This window comes from Pristiophorus japonicus, chromosome 6 (assembly GCF_044704955.1).
Source record: "Pristiophorus japonicus isolate sPriJap1 chromosome 6, sPriJap1.hap1, whole genome shotgun sequence".
In the NCBI taxonomy this organism is placed as follows: domain Eukaryota; kingdom Metazoa; phylum Chordata; class Chondrichthyes; family Pristiophoridae; genus Pristiophorus; species Pristiophorus japonicus.
The window spans coordinates 244,528,816-244,547,424 of record NC_091982.1 but is presented as its reverse complement, the minus strand read 5'-3'; the positions used below and the strand labels follow the sequence as shown (position 1 = coordinate 244,547,424).

Sequence of the window (18,609 nt, the reverse complement as noted above, 5' to 3'; positions counted from 1 at the left end):
CATTGACTCCCGGTTATGCAATGCCTCGATTTCAAAATTCTCATCCTTGTTTACAAATCCCTCCATGGTCTCGCCCCTCCCTATCTCTGTAATCTCATTCAGCCTCACAACCCCCCGAGATGTCTGCACTCCTCTAATTCTGCTCTCCTGAGCATCCCTGATTACAATCGCTCAACCATTGGTGGCCTAAGCCCTAAGCTCTGGAACTCCCTCCTTCCCTTTCTGCCTCTCTCTGCTCCTTTAAGACTCCTTAAAACACACTTCCATGAGCAAGATCCTGTCCTAATATCTCCTTATGTGGCTCGGTGTTGAATTTCCATCTGATAATTGCTCCTGTGAAGCGTCTTGGGACATTTTACTACATTTGAGGTGCTATATAAATACAGGTTAGTACGAGGGGAATTTTACAGACTTTTTGTTTCCCATATAGGTGTCCGGTTAAAACGAGCAAGCTTGAAGGTTTAAAGAAGCACCACGTGGGCTTGGTGAGGGGGCCGCTCTCGATTGTCCACTGCGTCACGTTAAGGTCGAGCAGGCTCGAGGGGCCTACTCCTGCTCCTATTTCTTATTTACAGCATGTTAAGATCAGATCCTGCGGGCAGACAGCGGGGCCTCGGTGGGCAAATCCCACGGGCGGTTACAACTGCCCTCCCGGTTACCAAACAAAGCGGGCAGGGATAAAATCGCCCATATCGTTGATCCAGCCACATTGTTGACTGTGGTGGAGGTTTCATATCCCAGGGGTGAGAAGGGGAGACCAGGGGAATGTTGGAAGGAGATTGAGAGAAACCCACCCCAGAAATGAAACCTGCAGGATCGTTAACGACACAGCACTGGAGTGTCAGCCCAGATTCCAAAGTACTTTACAGCCAATTAAGTGCTTTTTGAAGTGTCTCCTTCTCCCCCTTCTTCCTCTTAGGCAGTCCCTCGGAATCGAGGATGACTTGCTTCCACATTAATATGAGTTCTCAGGTGACTGATGAGTCCAATGCAGGACCTACAGTCTCTGTCACAGGTGGGGCAGACAGTGGTCAGAGGGACAGGTGGGTGGGGGGCTTGGGTTGTCGTGTTCTCTTTCCACTGTTTACGCTTGGCTTCTGCGTGCTCCCAGCAAAGAGGCACGAGGTGTAGTTTTTGAAGTGTAGTCACTGTTGTAATGTAGGAAGCGCGGCAGGCAATTTGTGCACAGCAAGCTCCCACAAACAGCAATGTGATAATGACCAGACAACCTGTTGTTCAGGAATAAATATTGGCCAGGACACCGGGAAGAATTCTCCAGCTCTTCTACAAAATCTTCTACACTACAGGCTCTTTTCCGTCCACCAGAGAGGGCAGACGAGGCTTCGGTTTAACATCTCAAGTCTCTGGAGTGGGGCACGAACCCACGATGTTAGAGTCATAGAATGGTTACAGCACAGAAGGAGGCCATTCGGCCCGTCGAGCCTGTGCCGGCTCTCTGCAAGAGCATTTCAGCTAGTCCCACTCCCCCACCCCTTCCCCAAAATCCCGCAATTTTTCTTCCTTCAGGTACTTATCCAATTCCCTTTTGAAAGCCACGATTGAGTCTGCCTCCACCACCCTTTCAGGCAGCGCATTCCAGATCCTAACCACTCGCTGCATTAAAAAGTTTTTCCTCATGACCTCTGCCAATCACCTTAAATCTGTGTCCTCTGATTCTCGACCCTTCTGCCAATGGGAACAGTTTCTCTCGATCTACTCTGTCCAGACCCCTCATGATTTTGAACCCCTCTATCAAATCTCCTCTCAACCTTCTCTACTCCAAGGAGAACAACCCCAACCTCTCCAGTTTATCCACGCAACTGAAGTCCCTCATTTCTGGAACCATTCTTGTAAATCTTTTCTGCACCCTCTCTAAGGCCTTTACATCCGTCCTAAAATGCGGTACCCAGAGTTGGACACAATACTCCAGTTGAAGCCAAACCAGTGTTTTATGCAGGTTCATCATAACTTCCATGCTTTAGTACTCTATACCTCTATTTATGAAGCCCAGTATCCCATATGCTTTTTTAACCGCTGCCTCAACCTGCCCTGTCAACTTCAGTGATTTGTGCACATATACCCCCAGGTTTCTCTGATCCTCCACCCACTTTAGGATTGTACCCTTTAGTTTATATTGCCTCTCCTCGTTCTTCCAACCGAAATGCATCATTTCGCACTTTTCTGCGTTAAATTTTAATCTGCCATGCGTCCGCCCGTTCCACCAGCCTGTTTATATCTTCCTGAAGTCTATCACTACCCTCCTCGCTGTTCAATATACTTCCAAGTTTTGTGTCGTCTGCAAATTTTGAAATTGTGCCTTGTTCATGTACAAGTCATTAATATGTATCAAGAAAAGCAGTGGTCCTAGTACCGACCCCTGGGGAACACCACTGTATACCTTCCTCCAGTCCGAGAAACAACCGTTCACCAATACTCTCTGTTTCCTGTCACTTAGCCAAGTTCGTATCCATGCTGCCACTGTCCCTTTTATTCCATGGGCTTCAACTTTGCTGGCAGCCTATTATGTGGCACTTTATCAAACACCTTTTGGAAATCCATGCACACCACGTCAACCGCATTGCCCTCATCAACCCTCTCTGTTACCGCATCAAAATCTCAATCAAGTTGGTTAAACACGATTTGCCGTTAACAAATCCATGCTGGCTTTCCTAATTAATCCATATCTATCCAAGTGACTGTTCATTTTGTCCCAGATTAGCGTTTCTATAAGCTTCTCCACTACCAACGATCAGACTACTATAACTGAACCATGCTGGCCTTTATTCAGATGAGGAGCTGAATCAAAAAAAAAAGAAAAAATACTTGGGTTTATATAGCGTCTTTCACAACCACTGGATGTCTCAAAGTGCTTTACAGCCAATGATGTGCTTTTGGAGTGTAGTCAATGTTGTAATGTGGGAAACGCGACAGCCAATTTGCGCACAGCAAGCTCCCACAAACAGCAACATGATAATGACCAGATAATCTGTTTTTGTTACGTTGATTGAGGGTAAATATTGGCCTGGACACCAGGGAGGACGCCCCTGCTCTTCTTCAAAAAAATGCCATGGGATCTTTTACGCCCAGCTGAGAGAGCAGGCAGGGCCTCGATTTAACGTCTCATCCGAAAGATGGCACCTCCGTCAGTGCAGCGCTTCCTCAGCCTAGATTTATGTATTCAAGTCCCTTGAGTGGGACTTGAACCCACGACCATCTAACTCAAGAGGCGAGTGTGCTACCCACTGACATTTCCTTAAATGGAATATTCTCATACTGTTTCCTTTAGATTTCAGCTCAGTGGGTAGCACTCTCGCCTCTGATTCAGAAGGTTGTGGGTTCCAGTACCACTCCAGGCACTTGAGCACATAATCTAGGCTGACACTCCCATGCAGTACTGAGGGAGTGCGGCACTGTCGGAGGTGTCGTCTTTCGGATGAGACATGAAACCGAAGCCCCGCCTGCTCTCTCAGGTGGCTTTAAATGATACACTACTGGAAGAAGAGCAGGGTAGCTCTCCCCGGTGTCCTGGGGCCAATATTTATCCCTCAACCAACATCACTAAAAAACAGATTATCTAGTTGTGGCAGCTTGCTGTGCGCAAATTGGCTGCCCCATTACCTACATTACAACAGTGATTACACTTCACAAAGTGTTTCATTGGCTGTGAAGTGCTTTGGGGTTTCCAGATGTCGTGACAGGCGCCATAAGAATGCAAGTTCATTCTTTCTTCACCAGAACACTCGACCCCGACAAAGAGCTGCCCATTTAATAACGCGAGATACACCGGCACCAGCAATGTCTGTGCAGGAGCCCATTGTACGCACTGTACTTACCCCACTGGATCTGAAACTCTTTGTGCTTCGGTTTCCCAACAAGCCTTGGCGGGTGACACAGTCCGGGGGCGATGCTCTGCGTGCGAATGGACAGACTGTCGGAGCACTGGAGCAGGAAAGGAGAGAGAGAGAATTACCTCGGGGTAACACTGTGGAATGAATCCAACCGGCAGGTAACACTGCATAACACAGCAAGTGGGTCGAGGACAGTGGTCTCCTCCTGTGCTGAATATCTTCACTCGAATATCAAACACTAGCTCACAGCTGGCAAGATTTTCTAGCACTTATTAAAGAACCTCTCTCAATGTGTCCTTCAGGGCAGGTTGGAGCAGGATATCCCTTCAGCAAATGAATCGTGTGGGATAGGGTATGTATGTACCTTCCTGCAGGGACAGATTAAGGCTGTGAGGGGCCTAAGGCTAATCAGAGGGAAGGGCCTATATATGTACTATATATTGCATACAATTCATAAAATCAAACAAATAAAATTGTATATTTATCCAAATTTAACAACTAATAAAAATCAAAGCTATGTACATTAAACAAAAACAGCATACAATTCAAACAGAGAATGGTTTCTTCCTGGCTTTAAACTGTGATATCAAATATAAATTCTCTGAATACATATTTTCAAACAAAGACTGGTAAGTGCCTTGATTTTGGCAAAGTCGTGAATAATATCAGAATTTAAAGCTCTGACAATTTCACTCTCAATACTCAAGAGACAAAGCAGCGAGATGCTCCTGATTCACGGTGGATCGTAAGACATGTTTTATCCTTTTGAGAAGAGAGAAGGAACTGTCTCCATTACAATCAGTGACCATTAATGACAAATACAGCCGTAATGCAGTTTCTACATTTGGGAAACATCCCATCACATTGGATTCAATGATTACATGGTACATCCACATGAACCTGCTCTCAGCCTCTTTTCTTTCTATATTTGAGAAGGTTGAAAATTCAACAAATTGGGGAAATTCTTCAGTAAAATCTACTGGGAGATCATCTGGATATTTCTGACATAAGTGTCTGATACCTTCACTGACTTGGAAGCTTGACATATGTGAACAATTTGCCAGGACACTAAAGGCCTTGTCAATATCGACATAGGCCTTGATTTGATATTCTAATGCATCCTTCAGTTTATCAATGATTGTGAGGAATGTATTAACTCTGAAGGCTTGCTTATCGCTGAATGTGTGTGAAGTTGCGTCATCACATGTCTTTTGCGGCGTTTCGCTGATTTATACTCCTGGTTCGCTGTTCCTGCAATCCCCTGAGCCTCGTATTTATCGAAACTGTCCTGCATTTGTTGAAGAACAATTCCAAGACTCCTCAGTAAGTTTACAGCAGTGGAAAGGTCAATTTGGGCACTTTGCAAACTTAGACTGCATCTGTTGAATGATTGAAGTATATCACTCCAGACTTCACACAAAATGCCAGTCTCCAAGTTATGCATTGCATCACACAGTATCTTTGCATCTTTTCTTGTTGTTAGCTTTTGAGATTCATCATCTCTGATTCTCTCCAGGGACTTGAGGATGTTGCAATTTTTCAGAATGAGTGCCTTCACAGCTTCAGCATTGGCATGCCACCGTGTCCCGGAGAGTGATTTGGTCAGTAGACATCCCTTTGATAGTGAATCTGTCAGAATCTTTCAACAGCTGGTTGATGCAGTGAAAATATTATATAAATCTTGGACAAATCTAAAAAACTGCTTCAATGCAACAGCACACAGCAGACTGGCCAGAAAGATTTAGTGAGCCATAAGGACGCAATATTTTGCACGTCTAAAGATATAATTATGTAGTTAGATATGACATTGCTTAACCAACCTGTGACAAAAATTTAAGGTTAATGATATACAAATTAGGGCCTAAATTCGAGGGCCAAAAAGATAGGAGGGCTTAAGGCTACAGCCTTATTAGCCTATGGGTTAATCCGGTCCTGCATCTCTATTTATCTGTAGATCTATCCATTTATCCATCTATGTATCTATGTACATATCAATCAAGATGTGTAACTATTTTTCCATCTGTCTATCTATCTGTCGCTGTCTCTCTATCTGTCTGTCTGTATCTGTCTATCTATCTGTCTTTGTATCTATCTATATCTATCTATCCATCTATGCCTATCTATCCACCAATGTCTATCTATTCATCTATCTATCCACCTATGTCTGTCTATCCATCTATCTGTCTGTCTATCTATGTCTATCTATCCTCCTATATCTGTCTTTCTTTCTTTCTATCTATCTGTGTCTATCTATGTCTATCTGCCTATCGTGATCTAGAGCACCTGTCACCCATGATCCTCATTGGCTAAAACTGCTACCAATCATACCTGAACAGGTACGGTACTGACCAATGAAAATGTAGCATTAAAATAAAAAAGAAAGAAAGCCAATGATTTCCTGCTGGTTTTTTACTGATGGTTAGGTGCCTTCCTGGAGAAGAGAAGGGGGAATTTACCAGCTGTTGTCAACCTAGAGATAAATGTCCCTCAGCCACATCAATAAGCTTCTAATTAACCTCAGGGTGGACATTTTTATTGCAATTAGACTTTATGGCCACAAAGAGATACGTCAGCTTAGTAACACATAGCTTCCCTCAAGACACTTCCTTTAAGGCCAATAGGAAAAAGGCTATCAAGATTGAAACATTCCCCTCATTATATAGGAACATACTTCGGGGCAAAATTGGATCGCGTTTTGCCTGTTTCTTGGGCGCAGAATGGGGTATTAAAGGTCCCAATTTTGCGGGGCTATGTTGCCACTGGCATCCAATGCAATATGATGCTCGGACGATATTCCCGACTGATATCCTTTGCCGCCTGCCCCGATGGAAGGTTTAGCCCTTTCACTAATCAAGAGCACTGCCAGGGGTGGTCACTTGGGCTATAACAATGCAGTGGGCGAGGCTCTGGCTATTGTAAAACAGCGCATTCTCACATCACCATCAGCAATGCCAGTGGAGGTCTGCTGGTGCTATGTAAATACTCAATGAAGGCCATTTTAAAAAAGCAAGCCAAGCACTGGGGCTCATTTCTGTAGGGAATTAAAAAGCAGAGAAGTTACTTGTATCGGACCTTGTTTGGACCACACTTGAAGTACGGTGAACAGTTCTGGTCTCCATATTACAAAAAGGATATAGAGGCACTGGAGAAGGTGCAGGAAAAGATTCACTGGGATGATCCCAGAACTGAGAGGTTATAACTTATCAGGAAAGTTTGAAGAGGCTGGGGTTCTTTTCTTTAGAAAAGAGAAGACTGAGGGGTGACCTGATAGAGGTCTTTGAAATTATGAAGGGGTTGATAAGGTAGATATTTCCACTTGTGGGGGAGTCCAAAACTAGGGATAAATATAAGATAGTCAGTAAGAAATCCAATCGGGAATTCAGGAGAAAGTTCTTTACCCAGAGAGTGGTGAGAATGTGGAACTCACTGCCACAGGGAGTGGTTGAGGCGAATAGTATCGATGCATTCAAGGGGAAGCTGGATAAACACATGAGGGAGAAAGGAATAGAAGGTTATAGTGATAGGGTGAGAGGATGTAGGATGGGAGGAGGCTCGTGTGGAGCATAAACACCGGCACGGACCAGATGGGCCGAATGGCCTGCCTCTATGCTGTAAAACATTCGATGTAAATCTGCGTAATAATGACTATCAAATGATAGGTTATAACTCTTACTCAAATCGGCGGGGAATGTAGTTTCGCAAGTTGGAACGGAATTAATCTGTCCAGATGAGATTCATTAGCGAGATGTTTTAAATCATTTGCAGGCAAAATGATCAGCAGATGTCCTACTGAATAGTCATCAGCAGAAGCTAATGCCCTTTGGGGATGTGATTGGCACCAGGTTTGGAAACGCACTATCCTATGTGAGGCACATATTAATTTCTGCAATGTTGTTTCCGTCACGACCAGAAGCAGGTCAATCGGACCTTGCCCAGTCACCATGGTGACTGATGACACAGGACATTGTCACTGGGTCGAACTCCCGGCCTAACAGCACTGTGGGAGCACCTTCACCACACGGACTGCAGTGCTTTAAAGGAGGAGGAGGAGGCAGCTCACCACGACCCTTCTGAGGGGCAATTAGGGATGAGCAACAAATGCGGGCCTTACCAGCGACACCCATATCCCATGGAGGCCCCGTCTGCCCTCTCAGGTGGGCGAGAAAATCCCACGGCCACTATTTTGAAGAAGAGATGGGGAGTTGTCCCCGGTGTCCTGGCTAAATATTTATCCCTCAACCAATATAACTAAAAAAAACACCCAAGATTATCTGGTGGTTATCTCATTGCTCTTTGTGGGATCTTGCTAAGAGCAAATCATCTGCCACGTTTCCCACATTGAAACCGCTGCACTTCAAAAGTACTTCACCGGCTGGAAAGCGCTGTGGGGCGCCAAGGTCGTAAACGGCGCTATAGAAATGCAAGTCCTTTTTTTCTTGATGAGGTACAGTTCCATATCCAACTGGGTCTCCAGGTGGCCAGTTTTCAAGACTTTAGCCCAGGGAGAGCGAGAGTCAGAAAGTTTCACACCTCTGTGGCCCATCAAAAGACAAGGACAATTCCCAAACTCATCCCTGAACCCTTCCCAACAAGAGTCCCGGTGACTGCGATCAGGAGCAGGATAGCCACTCTCTCCTCCCATCCCTTGCCCGAGGGGGGCGCTTTGATCCCGGTGGGGGGGGGGGGCAGTGACTAGGAAATTCTTCGGGGCTTCTCCAGCCGCTACTTCACGGGAAGGGCGACGTATTCAGAGATTCTCCTTTATATTGAGATGGAGAGGAAACCTCTCTGAGCCACTCTGCAGCCTCTCCTCTCCAGGAGACCATTAAAGAGATCACGGCCGGAGATGTATTCGTAGCCATGGCCACGAGATGGGATGTTTAGGAAACCAGGTTACTGCCGCGATCGCTGCGCTCCTCCAATTCTGGCCTCCTGTGCATCCCCGATTTTAACCGCTCCACCATCGGTGGCCGTGCCTTCAGCTGCCTGGGCCCCAAGCTCAGGAATTCCCTCCCTAAACTTCTCAGACCTTCTCTCCTCCTTTAAGAAGCTCCTTAAAGCCCACCTCCACTGTCCTAATATCTCCTTATCTGACTCGGCGTCAAATTTTGTCTGATAACGCACCTTGGGACGTTTTTACGATGTTAAAAGCATTACATCAGAACAAGTTGCTGTTGTACCTGACTGTGACCCCCGGTGCTGATACAACAGGCCCTGAACCTGTACAAAGTGCCTGGCTTCAGCTGGTGGCAGACGTTCTCATTGGCTGATCCGCTGTAAACCACCTCCCATTGGCTTCCTGCGAAGGGTCAATGAAAGAAAAAACTCAGCAGCGCAGGAAAAGGCCTCCTCGAATCACCACCGACACTTCACTGCAAAAGTTCAATGCAGCCGCAATACACAAACAACCCACTAGGGTCAAGCAGTCACAGTACCGTTCCTGGCACAAGGGGTCGTGCAGCCCAGTGTTACTCACAACGTTTTGGCAAACGGCGTCTCACCTGAGCGCTGCTCTTGGGGGGTTGCACCCGACACTCTGCATCTGGGAATACCGGGACATGGAGCTGGGTCATTCCAACATTCGGTATCTGGGAATACCGGGATATGGAGCTGGGTGATCCCAACACTCTGTATCTGGGAATACCGGGATATGGAGCTGGGTGATCCCAACACTTGGTATCTGGAAATACCAGGATATGGAGCTGGGTGATCCAAACATTCTGTATCTGGGAATACCGGGATATGGAGCTGGGTGATCCAAACATTCTGTATCTGGGAATGTTGGGATAGGGAGCTGGGTGATCCCAACACTCTGTATCTGGGAATGTTGGGATATGGAGCTGGGTGATCCCAACACTCTGTACCCGGGATGAATGACCTGCCGACACTCATTGTCTGGCCTCGGACACAGACAGGATTACTGGAGGACTACCATTACCTACAGAGTCCAGACTCCAGGGATTATCCAGCATCGCCGGGAATGGAGGTGGTAGAAAAATGAGGGAAAAATAAAAAGTTGAACATTAGGAAGAACCTACCCTCCGAGCTCCCCTCAGAAATCTCCAGCAGGTACTTGAGAATTTCTGATCCGCCGTTGTCTTGGGGTGGGTCTATAGGGATTGAAAGATTCTGTGTTAGAAATGCATTTAATGATGGGCTATGGAGCCCTTTACAACAACTTGCATTTATATAGCGCCTTTAATGTAGTAAAATGACCCACAGCGTTATGCATAAATCAGGGGCATAAATCAGACACTGAGCCACAGAAGGAGATATAAAGACAAGTGACCAAAAGCTTGGTCAAAGAGGTAGATTTTAAGAAACGTCTTAAAGGAGAAAAGAGAGGTAGAGAGGCGGTGAGGTTTAGGGAGGGAGTTCCAGAGCTTGGGGCCCTGGCAGCTGAAGGCATGGCCACCGATGGTGGAGCGATTATAATCAGGGATGCGCAAGAGGCCAGAATTGGAGGAACGCAGAGATCTCGGAGGCTTGCAGGGCTGGAGGAGGCTACAGAGATCGGGAGGAGCGAGGCCATGGAGGGATTCGGAAGCCAATGTAGGCCAACGAGTAAAATGAGAAGACCAAGAGGAGATCTGATAGATGCCTTTAAAGTTATGAAGGGGTTCGATGGGGTAGATGTATATAAGAAGTATCCACTTGTGGGGGAGACCAGAACAAAGGGGCATAAATATAAGATAGTCACTCACTGATCAATTTTAGGAGGAAGTTCTTTACACAGAGAGTGGTGAGAATGTGGAGTGTTTGAAGCAGAGAGCATTGATGCATTTAAAGGAGAAGGGAATCGAGGGATATGGGAGAGAGGGAGGGAGGGAGGGTGGGAAGAGATAGCATGAACATCGGCATGAACCAAATAGCTTGTTGCTCTGCTGTAGAAATCTATGGAATAAAAAAGACAAACAGAATAGTTATTTTTTTGTATCTAGCGGCAAAGAATGCAAAGGCAGGGAGGTGAGGTGGCCTTTGAACAAGGCCTCAGTTAGCTCACTGTTGGGAGTATTAGGTGTAGTCTTGGGTAGCCCTATTGTAGGAAGGACATAGAAGCAATGGCTAAGGTCGATTCACTGGGATAAGAACATAAGCAATAGGAGCAGGAGCAGGCCATTTGGCCCCTCGAGCCTGCTCCGCCATTCAATAAGATCATGGCTGATCTGATCATGGACTCAGCTCCAATTCCCTGCCCGCTCCCCATAACCCTTTACTCCCTTATCGCTCAAAAATCTGTCTACCTCAGCCTTAAATATATTCAATGACCCAGCCTCCACAGCTCTCTGGAGCAGGGAATTCCACAGATTTACATCCTTCTGAGAGAAGAAATTCCTCCTCATCTCAGTTTTAAATGGGCGGCTCCTTATTCTAAGACTATGCTTCCTAGTTTTAGTTTCCTCTATGAGTGGAAACAACCTCTCTGCATCCAGCTTGTCGAGCCCCCTCATTATCTTATAAGTTTCAATAAGGGATGTTACCATGGGTGACAGGGTCGTAGTTATGAAGAGAAATTAAGGCTTTTTTTCCCCGTACTGGAAGGTAACAGCCAGGCCCTGAAATTCTGGGAACGGGGGGGGGGGGGGGGGGTGGGGGAGGAGTTCTCTCGTGACTTCGACGGGAAACCATAAGAACATAAGAAATAGGAGCAGGAGTAGGTCAAAAGGCCCCTCGAGCCTGCTCCACCATTCAATAAGATCATGGCTGATCTGACCATGGACTCAACTCCACTTCCCCGCCCACTCCACACAACCCCTTATTTCCTTATCGGTTAAGAAACTGTCTATCTCTGTCTTAAACTTATTTAATGTCCCAGCTTCCACAGCTCTCTGAGGCAGCGAATTCCACAGATTGACATCCCTCTGAGAGAAGAAATTTCTCCTCATCTCAGTTTTAAATGGGCGGCCCCTTATTCTAAGATTATGCCCTCTAGTTCTAGTCTCCCCCACCAGTGGAAACATCCTCTCTGCATCCACCTTGACATTTCTAAAGATCACCTCTCATTCTTCTAATTCCAATGAGTAAAGACCCAACCTACTCAACCTTTCCTCATAAGTCAAGCCCCTCATCTCCAAAATCAACCTAGTGAACCTTCTCTGAACTGCCTCCAAAGCAAGTATATCCTTTCGTAAATATGGAAACCAAAACTGTACGCAGTATTCCAGGTGTGGCCTCACCAATACCCTGTATAACTGTAGCAAGACTTCCCTGCTTTTATACTGCATCCCCTTTGCAATAAAGGTCAAGATTCCATTGGCCTTCATTGGCTGTACCTGCATACTATCCTTTTGTGTTTTATGCACAAGTACCTGCAGGTCCCGATGTACTGCAGCACTTTGCAATCTTTCTCCATTTAAATAATAACTTGCTCTTTGATTTTTTCTGCCAAAGTGCATTACCTCACATTTCCAACATTATAATCCATCTGCCAAATTCTTGCCCACTCACTTAGCTTGTCTATGTCCTCCTTCAGCCTCTTTATGCCCTCCTCACATATTGCCCTTCCTCCCATCTTTGTATCATCAGCAAACTTAGCTACATTACACTCAGTCCCCTCTTCCAAGTTATTAATATAGATTGCAAATAGTTGGGGTCACAGCACTGATCCCTGCAGCACCCCACTCATTACTGGTTGCCAACCAGAGAATGAACCATTTATCCCGACTCTCATTTTTTGTTTGTCAGCCAATCTTCTATCCATGCTAATATATTACCCCCAATCCCGTGAATTTTTATCTTGTGCAGTAACCTTATTGTGGCACCTTGTCAAATGCCTTCTGGGAGTCCAAATACACCACATCCACTGGTTCCCCTTTATCCACCCTGTTCGTTACATCCTCAAAGAACTCCAGCAAACTTGTCAAACATGGCTTCCCCTTCATAAATCCATGCTGACTTTGCCTGACCAAATTTTGCTTTTCCAAATGTCCTGTTGCTGCTTCTTTAATAATGGACTCCAACATTTTCCCAACCACAGATGTTAGGCTAACTAGTCTATAGTTTCCTGCTTTTTGTCTGCTTTCTGAGAAATGGCGTAAATGGATGGTAGGCACAGGACACGGTTGTGATCAGTGGAGGACAATCTGGCGGATTTGTAGCTTCCGTGTCCCAGGGACCCAGATACCATATTGTGGTGCTCTCCAACTGATAAAATTGATAAACATGCTAAAGAAGCATCCTTGGCTTTATAAAATAGAGGGATATTGGGGGATTGTCCTATGAGGAGAGATTGAGTAGACTAGGCCTATATTCTCTTGAGTTTAGAAGAATGAAAGGTGATCTCATTGAAACATAAAATTCTTACAGGGCTTGACAGGGTAGATGCAGGGAGGATGTTTCCCCTGGCTGGAGAGTCTAGAACCAGGGGTCACAGTCTCAGAATAAGGGGTCGGCCATTTAGGACTGAGATGAGGAGACACTTCTTCACTCAGAGGGTGGTGAATCTTTGGAATTCTCTACCCCAGAGGGCTGTGGAGCCTCACTCGTTGAGCATATTTAAGACAGAGATCGATAAATTTTTGGATATTAAGGGAATCAAGGGATATGGGGATGGTGCAGGCAAGTGGAGTTGAGGTAGAAGATCAGCCGTGATCTTACTGAATGGCGGAGCAGGCTCGAGGGGCCGAATGGCCTACACCTGCTCCTTGCTCTTATGTTCTTATAATATAAAAGCAAGGAAGTTATGCTAAACCGTGATAAATTACTGGTTCGGCCCCAGCTGGAGTATTGTGTCCAATTCTGGGCACCACACTTCAGGAAGGATGTCAAGCCCTTGGAGAGGGTGCGGAGGAGATTTACCAGAATGGTACCAGGGATGAGGGGCTTCTGTGGAGAGACTGGAGAAGCTGGGCTTGTTCTCCTTCGAGCAGAGAAGGCTAAGGGGAGATTTAATAGAGGTGTTCAAAATTACAGGGGTTTTGATAGAGTAGATCAGGGGAAACTGTTTCCAGTGACCAGGAGGGTCGGTAACCAGAAGGCACAGATTTAAGATAATTGGCAAAAAACACAGGTCGCAATACTCTGAGAAGGGATAGGGCAGGCTTATACGCACCCCACTTCAGGTGAAGGCTGTGAGACGTGGTGGGGCCAGTGATGTAGGGTGTGGACGGAGGCCCTGGTTGGTCAGGGTTGGTGATGCACACAAGTACTTCGCTGGGACTGCTCTTGCCTTCTGTGTTGGAAGCTGTCAGCTGGGGAAAGAAGCAATAGACACGTCACGGCAACCCAACATTCACTTCCCGCACACGAGCGAGACGGAGCACCCCGCCATCGTCCGCGAGCCACGTCCCGCTCGCCGGCACCCGACTGCTGCCGAAACCTGAACAACAAGGCAGAATCTTTTTAAAGTGCGTTTATACCTCTCGGAGCTCGTGACCTGGTCTTTGACTCGATAGGAATATTAGGAACAGGAGGAAGCCATTCAGCCCCTTGAACCTGTTCCACCATTCAGTCAGATCATAAGAATTAGGAGCAGGAGTAGGCCATTCGGCCCCTCGAGCCTGCTCCGCCATTCAATAAGATCATGGCTGATCTGATCTTGGCCTCAACTCCACTTCCCTGCCCGCTGCCCATAACACTTGACTCCCTTATCGTTCAATAAATCTGTCTATCTTCACCTTAAATATATTCAATAACCCAGCCTCCACAGCAATGTGATAATAACTAGATAATCTGTTTTAATGATTTTGGTTGCGGGATAATTATCAGAACAGCAGGACACGAGGGACTCCCTGTTCTTTTTCGAAATAGTGGCCGCATGATCTTTTACGTCCACCTGAGAGAGCAGATGGGGCCTCAGTTTAATGTCTCATCCGAAAGACGGCAGTTCCGACCGTGCAGCACTCCTTCAGCACTGCACTGGGAGTGTCAGCATGGATTATGTGCTCAAGTCTCTGGAGTGGGATTCAAACCCATGACCTTCTGACTCAGAGGCGAGAGTGCTGCCTGCAGCTGACGCTTGAAGTAAGAGTGTGGAACTCCAGCCCAGCAAGCCTTGGTGAAGTTTAGCCTCATGCGTCACTAAACCAATAACTGTCTGGGACAAAACGGCCTCTTCTCAATCTGCGTTCTCTTCGAGGAAAGACTCAAAGCAATGAAAGATGCAGCTTACCCTGAACTTGTACTGTGTGCTTCTGGAGAGTGACTTCACCGTGCTGGTCACATCCTCACCGCTGTACTTAGACTGAAAGCCACATCCCTGCAACAACAAAAACAACAACAGCTTGCATTTATATAGCACCTTTAACGTAGTAAAACATCCCAAGGCGCTTCACAGGAGCGATTATCAGACAATATTTGACACCGAACCACATAAGGAGATATTAGGGCAGGTTTGGTCAAAGAGGTAGGTTTTAAGGAGCATCCTGGAGGGGGTTTATGGAGTGAATTCCAGAACTTAAGGCCCAGGCAGCTGAAGGCACGGCCGCCAATGGTGGAGCGATTAAAATTGGGGATGCTCAAGAGGCCAGAATTGGAGGAGCGCAGAGACCTCGGAGGGTCATGGGGCTGGAGGAGATTACAGAGATAGGGAGAGGCCATGGAGGGATTTGAAAACAAGGATGAGAATTTTTAAGTTGAGGAGTTGCCTGACCGGGAGCCGATGTAGGTCAGTGAGCACAGGGGGGTGATGGGTGAGCGGGACTGGGTGCGAGTTAGGACACGGGTAGTGAGCACAGAGGGTGATGGGTGAGCGGGACTGGGTGCGAGTTAGGATACGGGCAGCGAGAACAGGGGGTGATGGGTGAGCGGGACTGGGTGTGAGTTAGGACACGGTCAGTGAACACAGGGGGGTGATGGGTGAGCGGGACTTGGTGCGAGTTAGGACACGGGCAGTGAGCACAGAGGGTGATGGGTGAGCGGGACTGGGTGCAAGTTAGGACACGGGGCAGCAGAGTTTTGGATGAGCTCAAGTTTATGGAGGATGCAAGGTTTCGTTAACAGTCACGTGTTTTATTCAACATCAGATATGAACAGTTAGAATCCCCAAAGCTTCCAGAACCTTCTCATTCAGGCTCATACCGAGCTAAATGGGTTAAATTATGAGGACAGGCTTCATAGACTTGGCTTGTATTCCTTCGAGTGCAGAAGATTAAGGGGTGATCTAATTGAGATGTTTAAGTAATTAAAGGGATTGATAGGGTATTTCCTGTGGTGGGAGTGCAGAACAAGGGAGTGTAACCTTATAATTAGAGCCAGGCCGTTCAGGGGTGATGTCAGGAAGCGTTTCTTCACACAAAGGGCAGTGGCAATCTGGAACTCTCTCCCCCAAATAGATGTTGAGGCTGGGGGTCAATTGAAAAATTCAAAACTGAGATAGACAGATTTTTGTTAGGCAAGGGTTCTGAGGTTTATGGGTAAATGGAGTTAAGATCTAATTGAATGGTGCGACAGGCTCAAAGGGCTGAATGGCCTCCTCCTGTTCCTGTATCACAGGCTCGAGGGGCTGAAGGGTCTCCTGTTCCTGTGTCGTTCTGGGCTTGCAACGGGCAATAGGCAGACACTTACCGCGCTCTCGTCCTCCATTTCCAGCGTGTAGGTGACATGTTCCTCCGCCGATGGACCGTCGGGCCGGGTCCACTGTAACGTCACCCATGTGACCCCTGCACGCACCAATCGAGGAGCCGCAGGTGTCTGTGGGAGGTTCCCCGCTGTGTAACAGACCACCTCCTGGCTGAACCCACTGTGAGCGGGAAGTGAGGGGGGAGGGGGGGAGGAAGGAGAGAAAGGGTGAGAGGGAGAGGGAGAGGGAGAGGGAGAGAAAGAGAAAGGATGAGGGAGAGAAAGGGTGAGGGAGAGAAAGGGTGAGGGAGAGAAAGGGTGAGGGAGAGAAAGGGTGAGGGTGGGTGGGAGAGGGTGGGAGGGAGAGAAAGGGAGAGGGTGGGTGGGAGAGGAAGGGAGAGGGTGGGTGGGAGAGGAAGGGAGAGGGTGGGTGGGAGAGGAAGGGAGAGGGTGGGTGGGAGAGGAAGGGACAGGGTGGGTGGGAGAGGAAGGGAGAGGGTGGGTGGGAGAGGAAGGGAGAGGGTGGGTGGGAGAGAGGGAGAGGATGGGTGGGAGAGGGAGCGAGAGGGGGGGAGGAAGGGAGGGGGAGGAAGGGAGAGGGAGGGGGAGGGAGAGGGAGAGGAAGAGGGAGAGGGAGGGGGAGGAAGGGAGAGGGAGAGAGGGAGGAAGGGAGAGGGAGGGGGTGGAGAGAGGAAGGGAGAGGGAGGGAGGAAGGGAGAGGGAGGGGGGAGGAAGGGGGAGGAGTGGAGGAGAGGAAGGGGGAGGGGTGGAGGGGATACGGGTAGGGCAGGGAGGGGGGGGAAGAGAGGGGGAAGGGGGGTGAAGATGGGAGGAGGGGAGGAAAGAGGGAGGGAGGGGAGGAAAGAGGGAGGGAGGGGTGGGAAAGAGGGAGGGAGGGGTGGAAAGAGGGAGGGAGGGGTGGAAAGAGGGAGGGAGGGGTGGAAAGAGGGAGGGAGGGGTGGAAGAGGGAGGGAGGGGTGGAAAGAGGGAGGGAGGGGTGGAAAGAGGGAGGGAGGGGTGGAAGAGGGAGGGAGGGGGGGTGTGGGAGGGAGGGGGGGTAAGTGGGTGGGAGGGGTGGTTATGCTGGGTGGGTGGGGGGGGATTGTGGGAGGGAGGGGGGGTTTGTGGAGGAGGGTGGGTGGAAAGAGGAGGGAGGGGTGGAAAGAGAGAGGGAGGGGTGGAAAGAGAGAGGGAGGGGTGGAAGAGGGAGGGAGGGGTGGAAAGAGGGAGGGAGGGGTGGAAAGAGGGAGGGAGGGGTGGAAAGAGGGAGGGAGGGGTGGAAAGAGGGAGGGAGGGGTGGAAAGAGGGAGGGAGGGGTGGAAAGAGGGAGGGAGGGGTGGAAAGAGGGAGGGAGGGGTGGAAAGAGGGAGGGAAGGGGGGAAAGTGGAGGGGAGGGGGAGGTGGAGGGAGGGAGGGAGGGAGGGAAAGAGGGAGGGAGGGAGGGGGGAAGGAGGGAGGGAGGGAGGGGGAAAGAGGGAGGGAGGGGGGGAAAGAGGGAGGGAGGGAGGGGGGAAAGAGAGGGAGGGAGGGGGAGGGGGAGGGGAGAAAAGGGGAGGGAGGGAGGGGGGAAAGAGGGAGGGAGGGAGGGGGGAAAGAGGGAGGGAGGGAGGGGGGGGAAAGAGGGAGGGAGGGAGGGGGGGAGGGAGGGAGGGGGGGGAAGAGGGAGGGAGGGGGGGAAAGAGGGAGGGAGGGGGGGAAAGAGGGAGGGAGGGAGGGGGGGAAAGAGGGAGGGAGGGAGGGGGGAAGAGGGAGGGGAGAAAGAGAGAGGGAGGGAAAGAGGGAGGGAGGGGGGACAGAGGGAGGGAGGGAGTGAGGGGGGGACAGAGGGAGGGAGGGAGGGGGGACAGAGGGAGGGAGGGAGGGGGGAAAGAGGGAGGGAGGGGGGGAAGAGGGAGGGAGGGAGGGGGGAAGAGGGAGGGAGGGAGGGGGGGGAAAGAGGGAGGGAGGGAGGGGGGGAGGGAGGGGGGGAAAGAGGGAGGGAGGGAGGGGGGAAAGAGGGAGGGAGGGAGGGGGGGAAAGAGGGAGGGAGGGAGAGGGGAAAGAGGGAGGGAGGGAGGGGGGGAAAGAGGGAGGGAGGGAGGGGGGGAAAGAGGGAGGGGGGGAAAGAGGGAGGGAGGGAGGGGGGGGAAGCGGGAGGGAGGGGGGGGGAAGAGGGAGGGAGGGGGGGAAGAGGGAGGGAGGGGGGAAGAGGGAGGGAGGGGGGGAAGAGGGAGGGAGGGAGGGGGTGAAGAGGAGGGAGGGAGGGGAGGGGAGAAAGGGAGAG

General features: G+C 49.1%; 1 protein-coding gene across 3 annotated transcripts in view; it reads right to left on the bottom strand.

The window, feature by feature from the left end:
- Positions 1-18,609, bottom strand: part of fndc3ba (fibronectin type III domain containing 3Ba) — a 411,236-nt gene that overhangs the window by 145,697 nt on the left and 246,930 nt on the right. For all 3 annotated transcript variants that reach the window (XM_070882439.1, XM_070882441.1, XM_070882440.1), the window contains exons 13-18: positions 16,353-16,527; positions 14,959-15,045; positions 13,900-14,038; positions 9,887-9,958; positions 9,029-9,147; positions 3,834-3,939 (exon numbers count right to left, since the gene is read on the bottom strand). In XM_070882439.1, the coding sequence (XP_070738540.1) occupies positions 3,834-3,939; positions 9,029-9,147; positions 9,887-9,958; positions 13,900-14,038; positions 14,959-15,045; positions 16,353-16,527 (698 nt within the window). The remainder of the gene's footprint in view (positions 1-3,833; positions 3,940-9,028; positions 9,148-9,886; positions 9,959-13,899; positions 14,039-14,958; positions 15,046-16,352; positions 16,528-18,609) is intronic.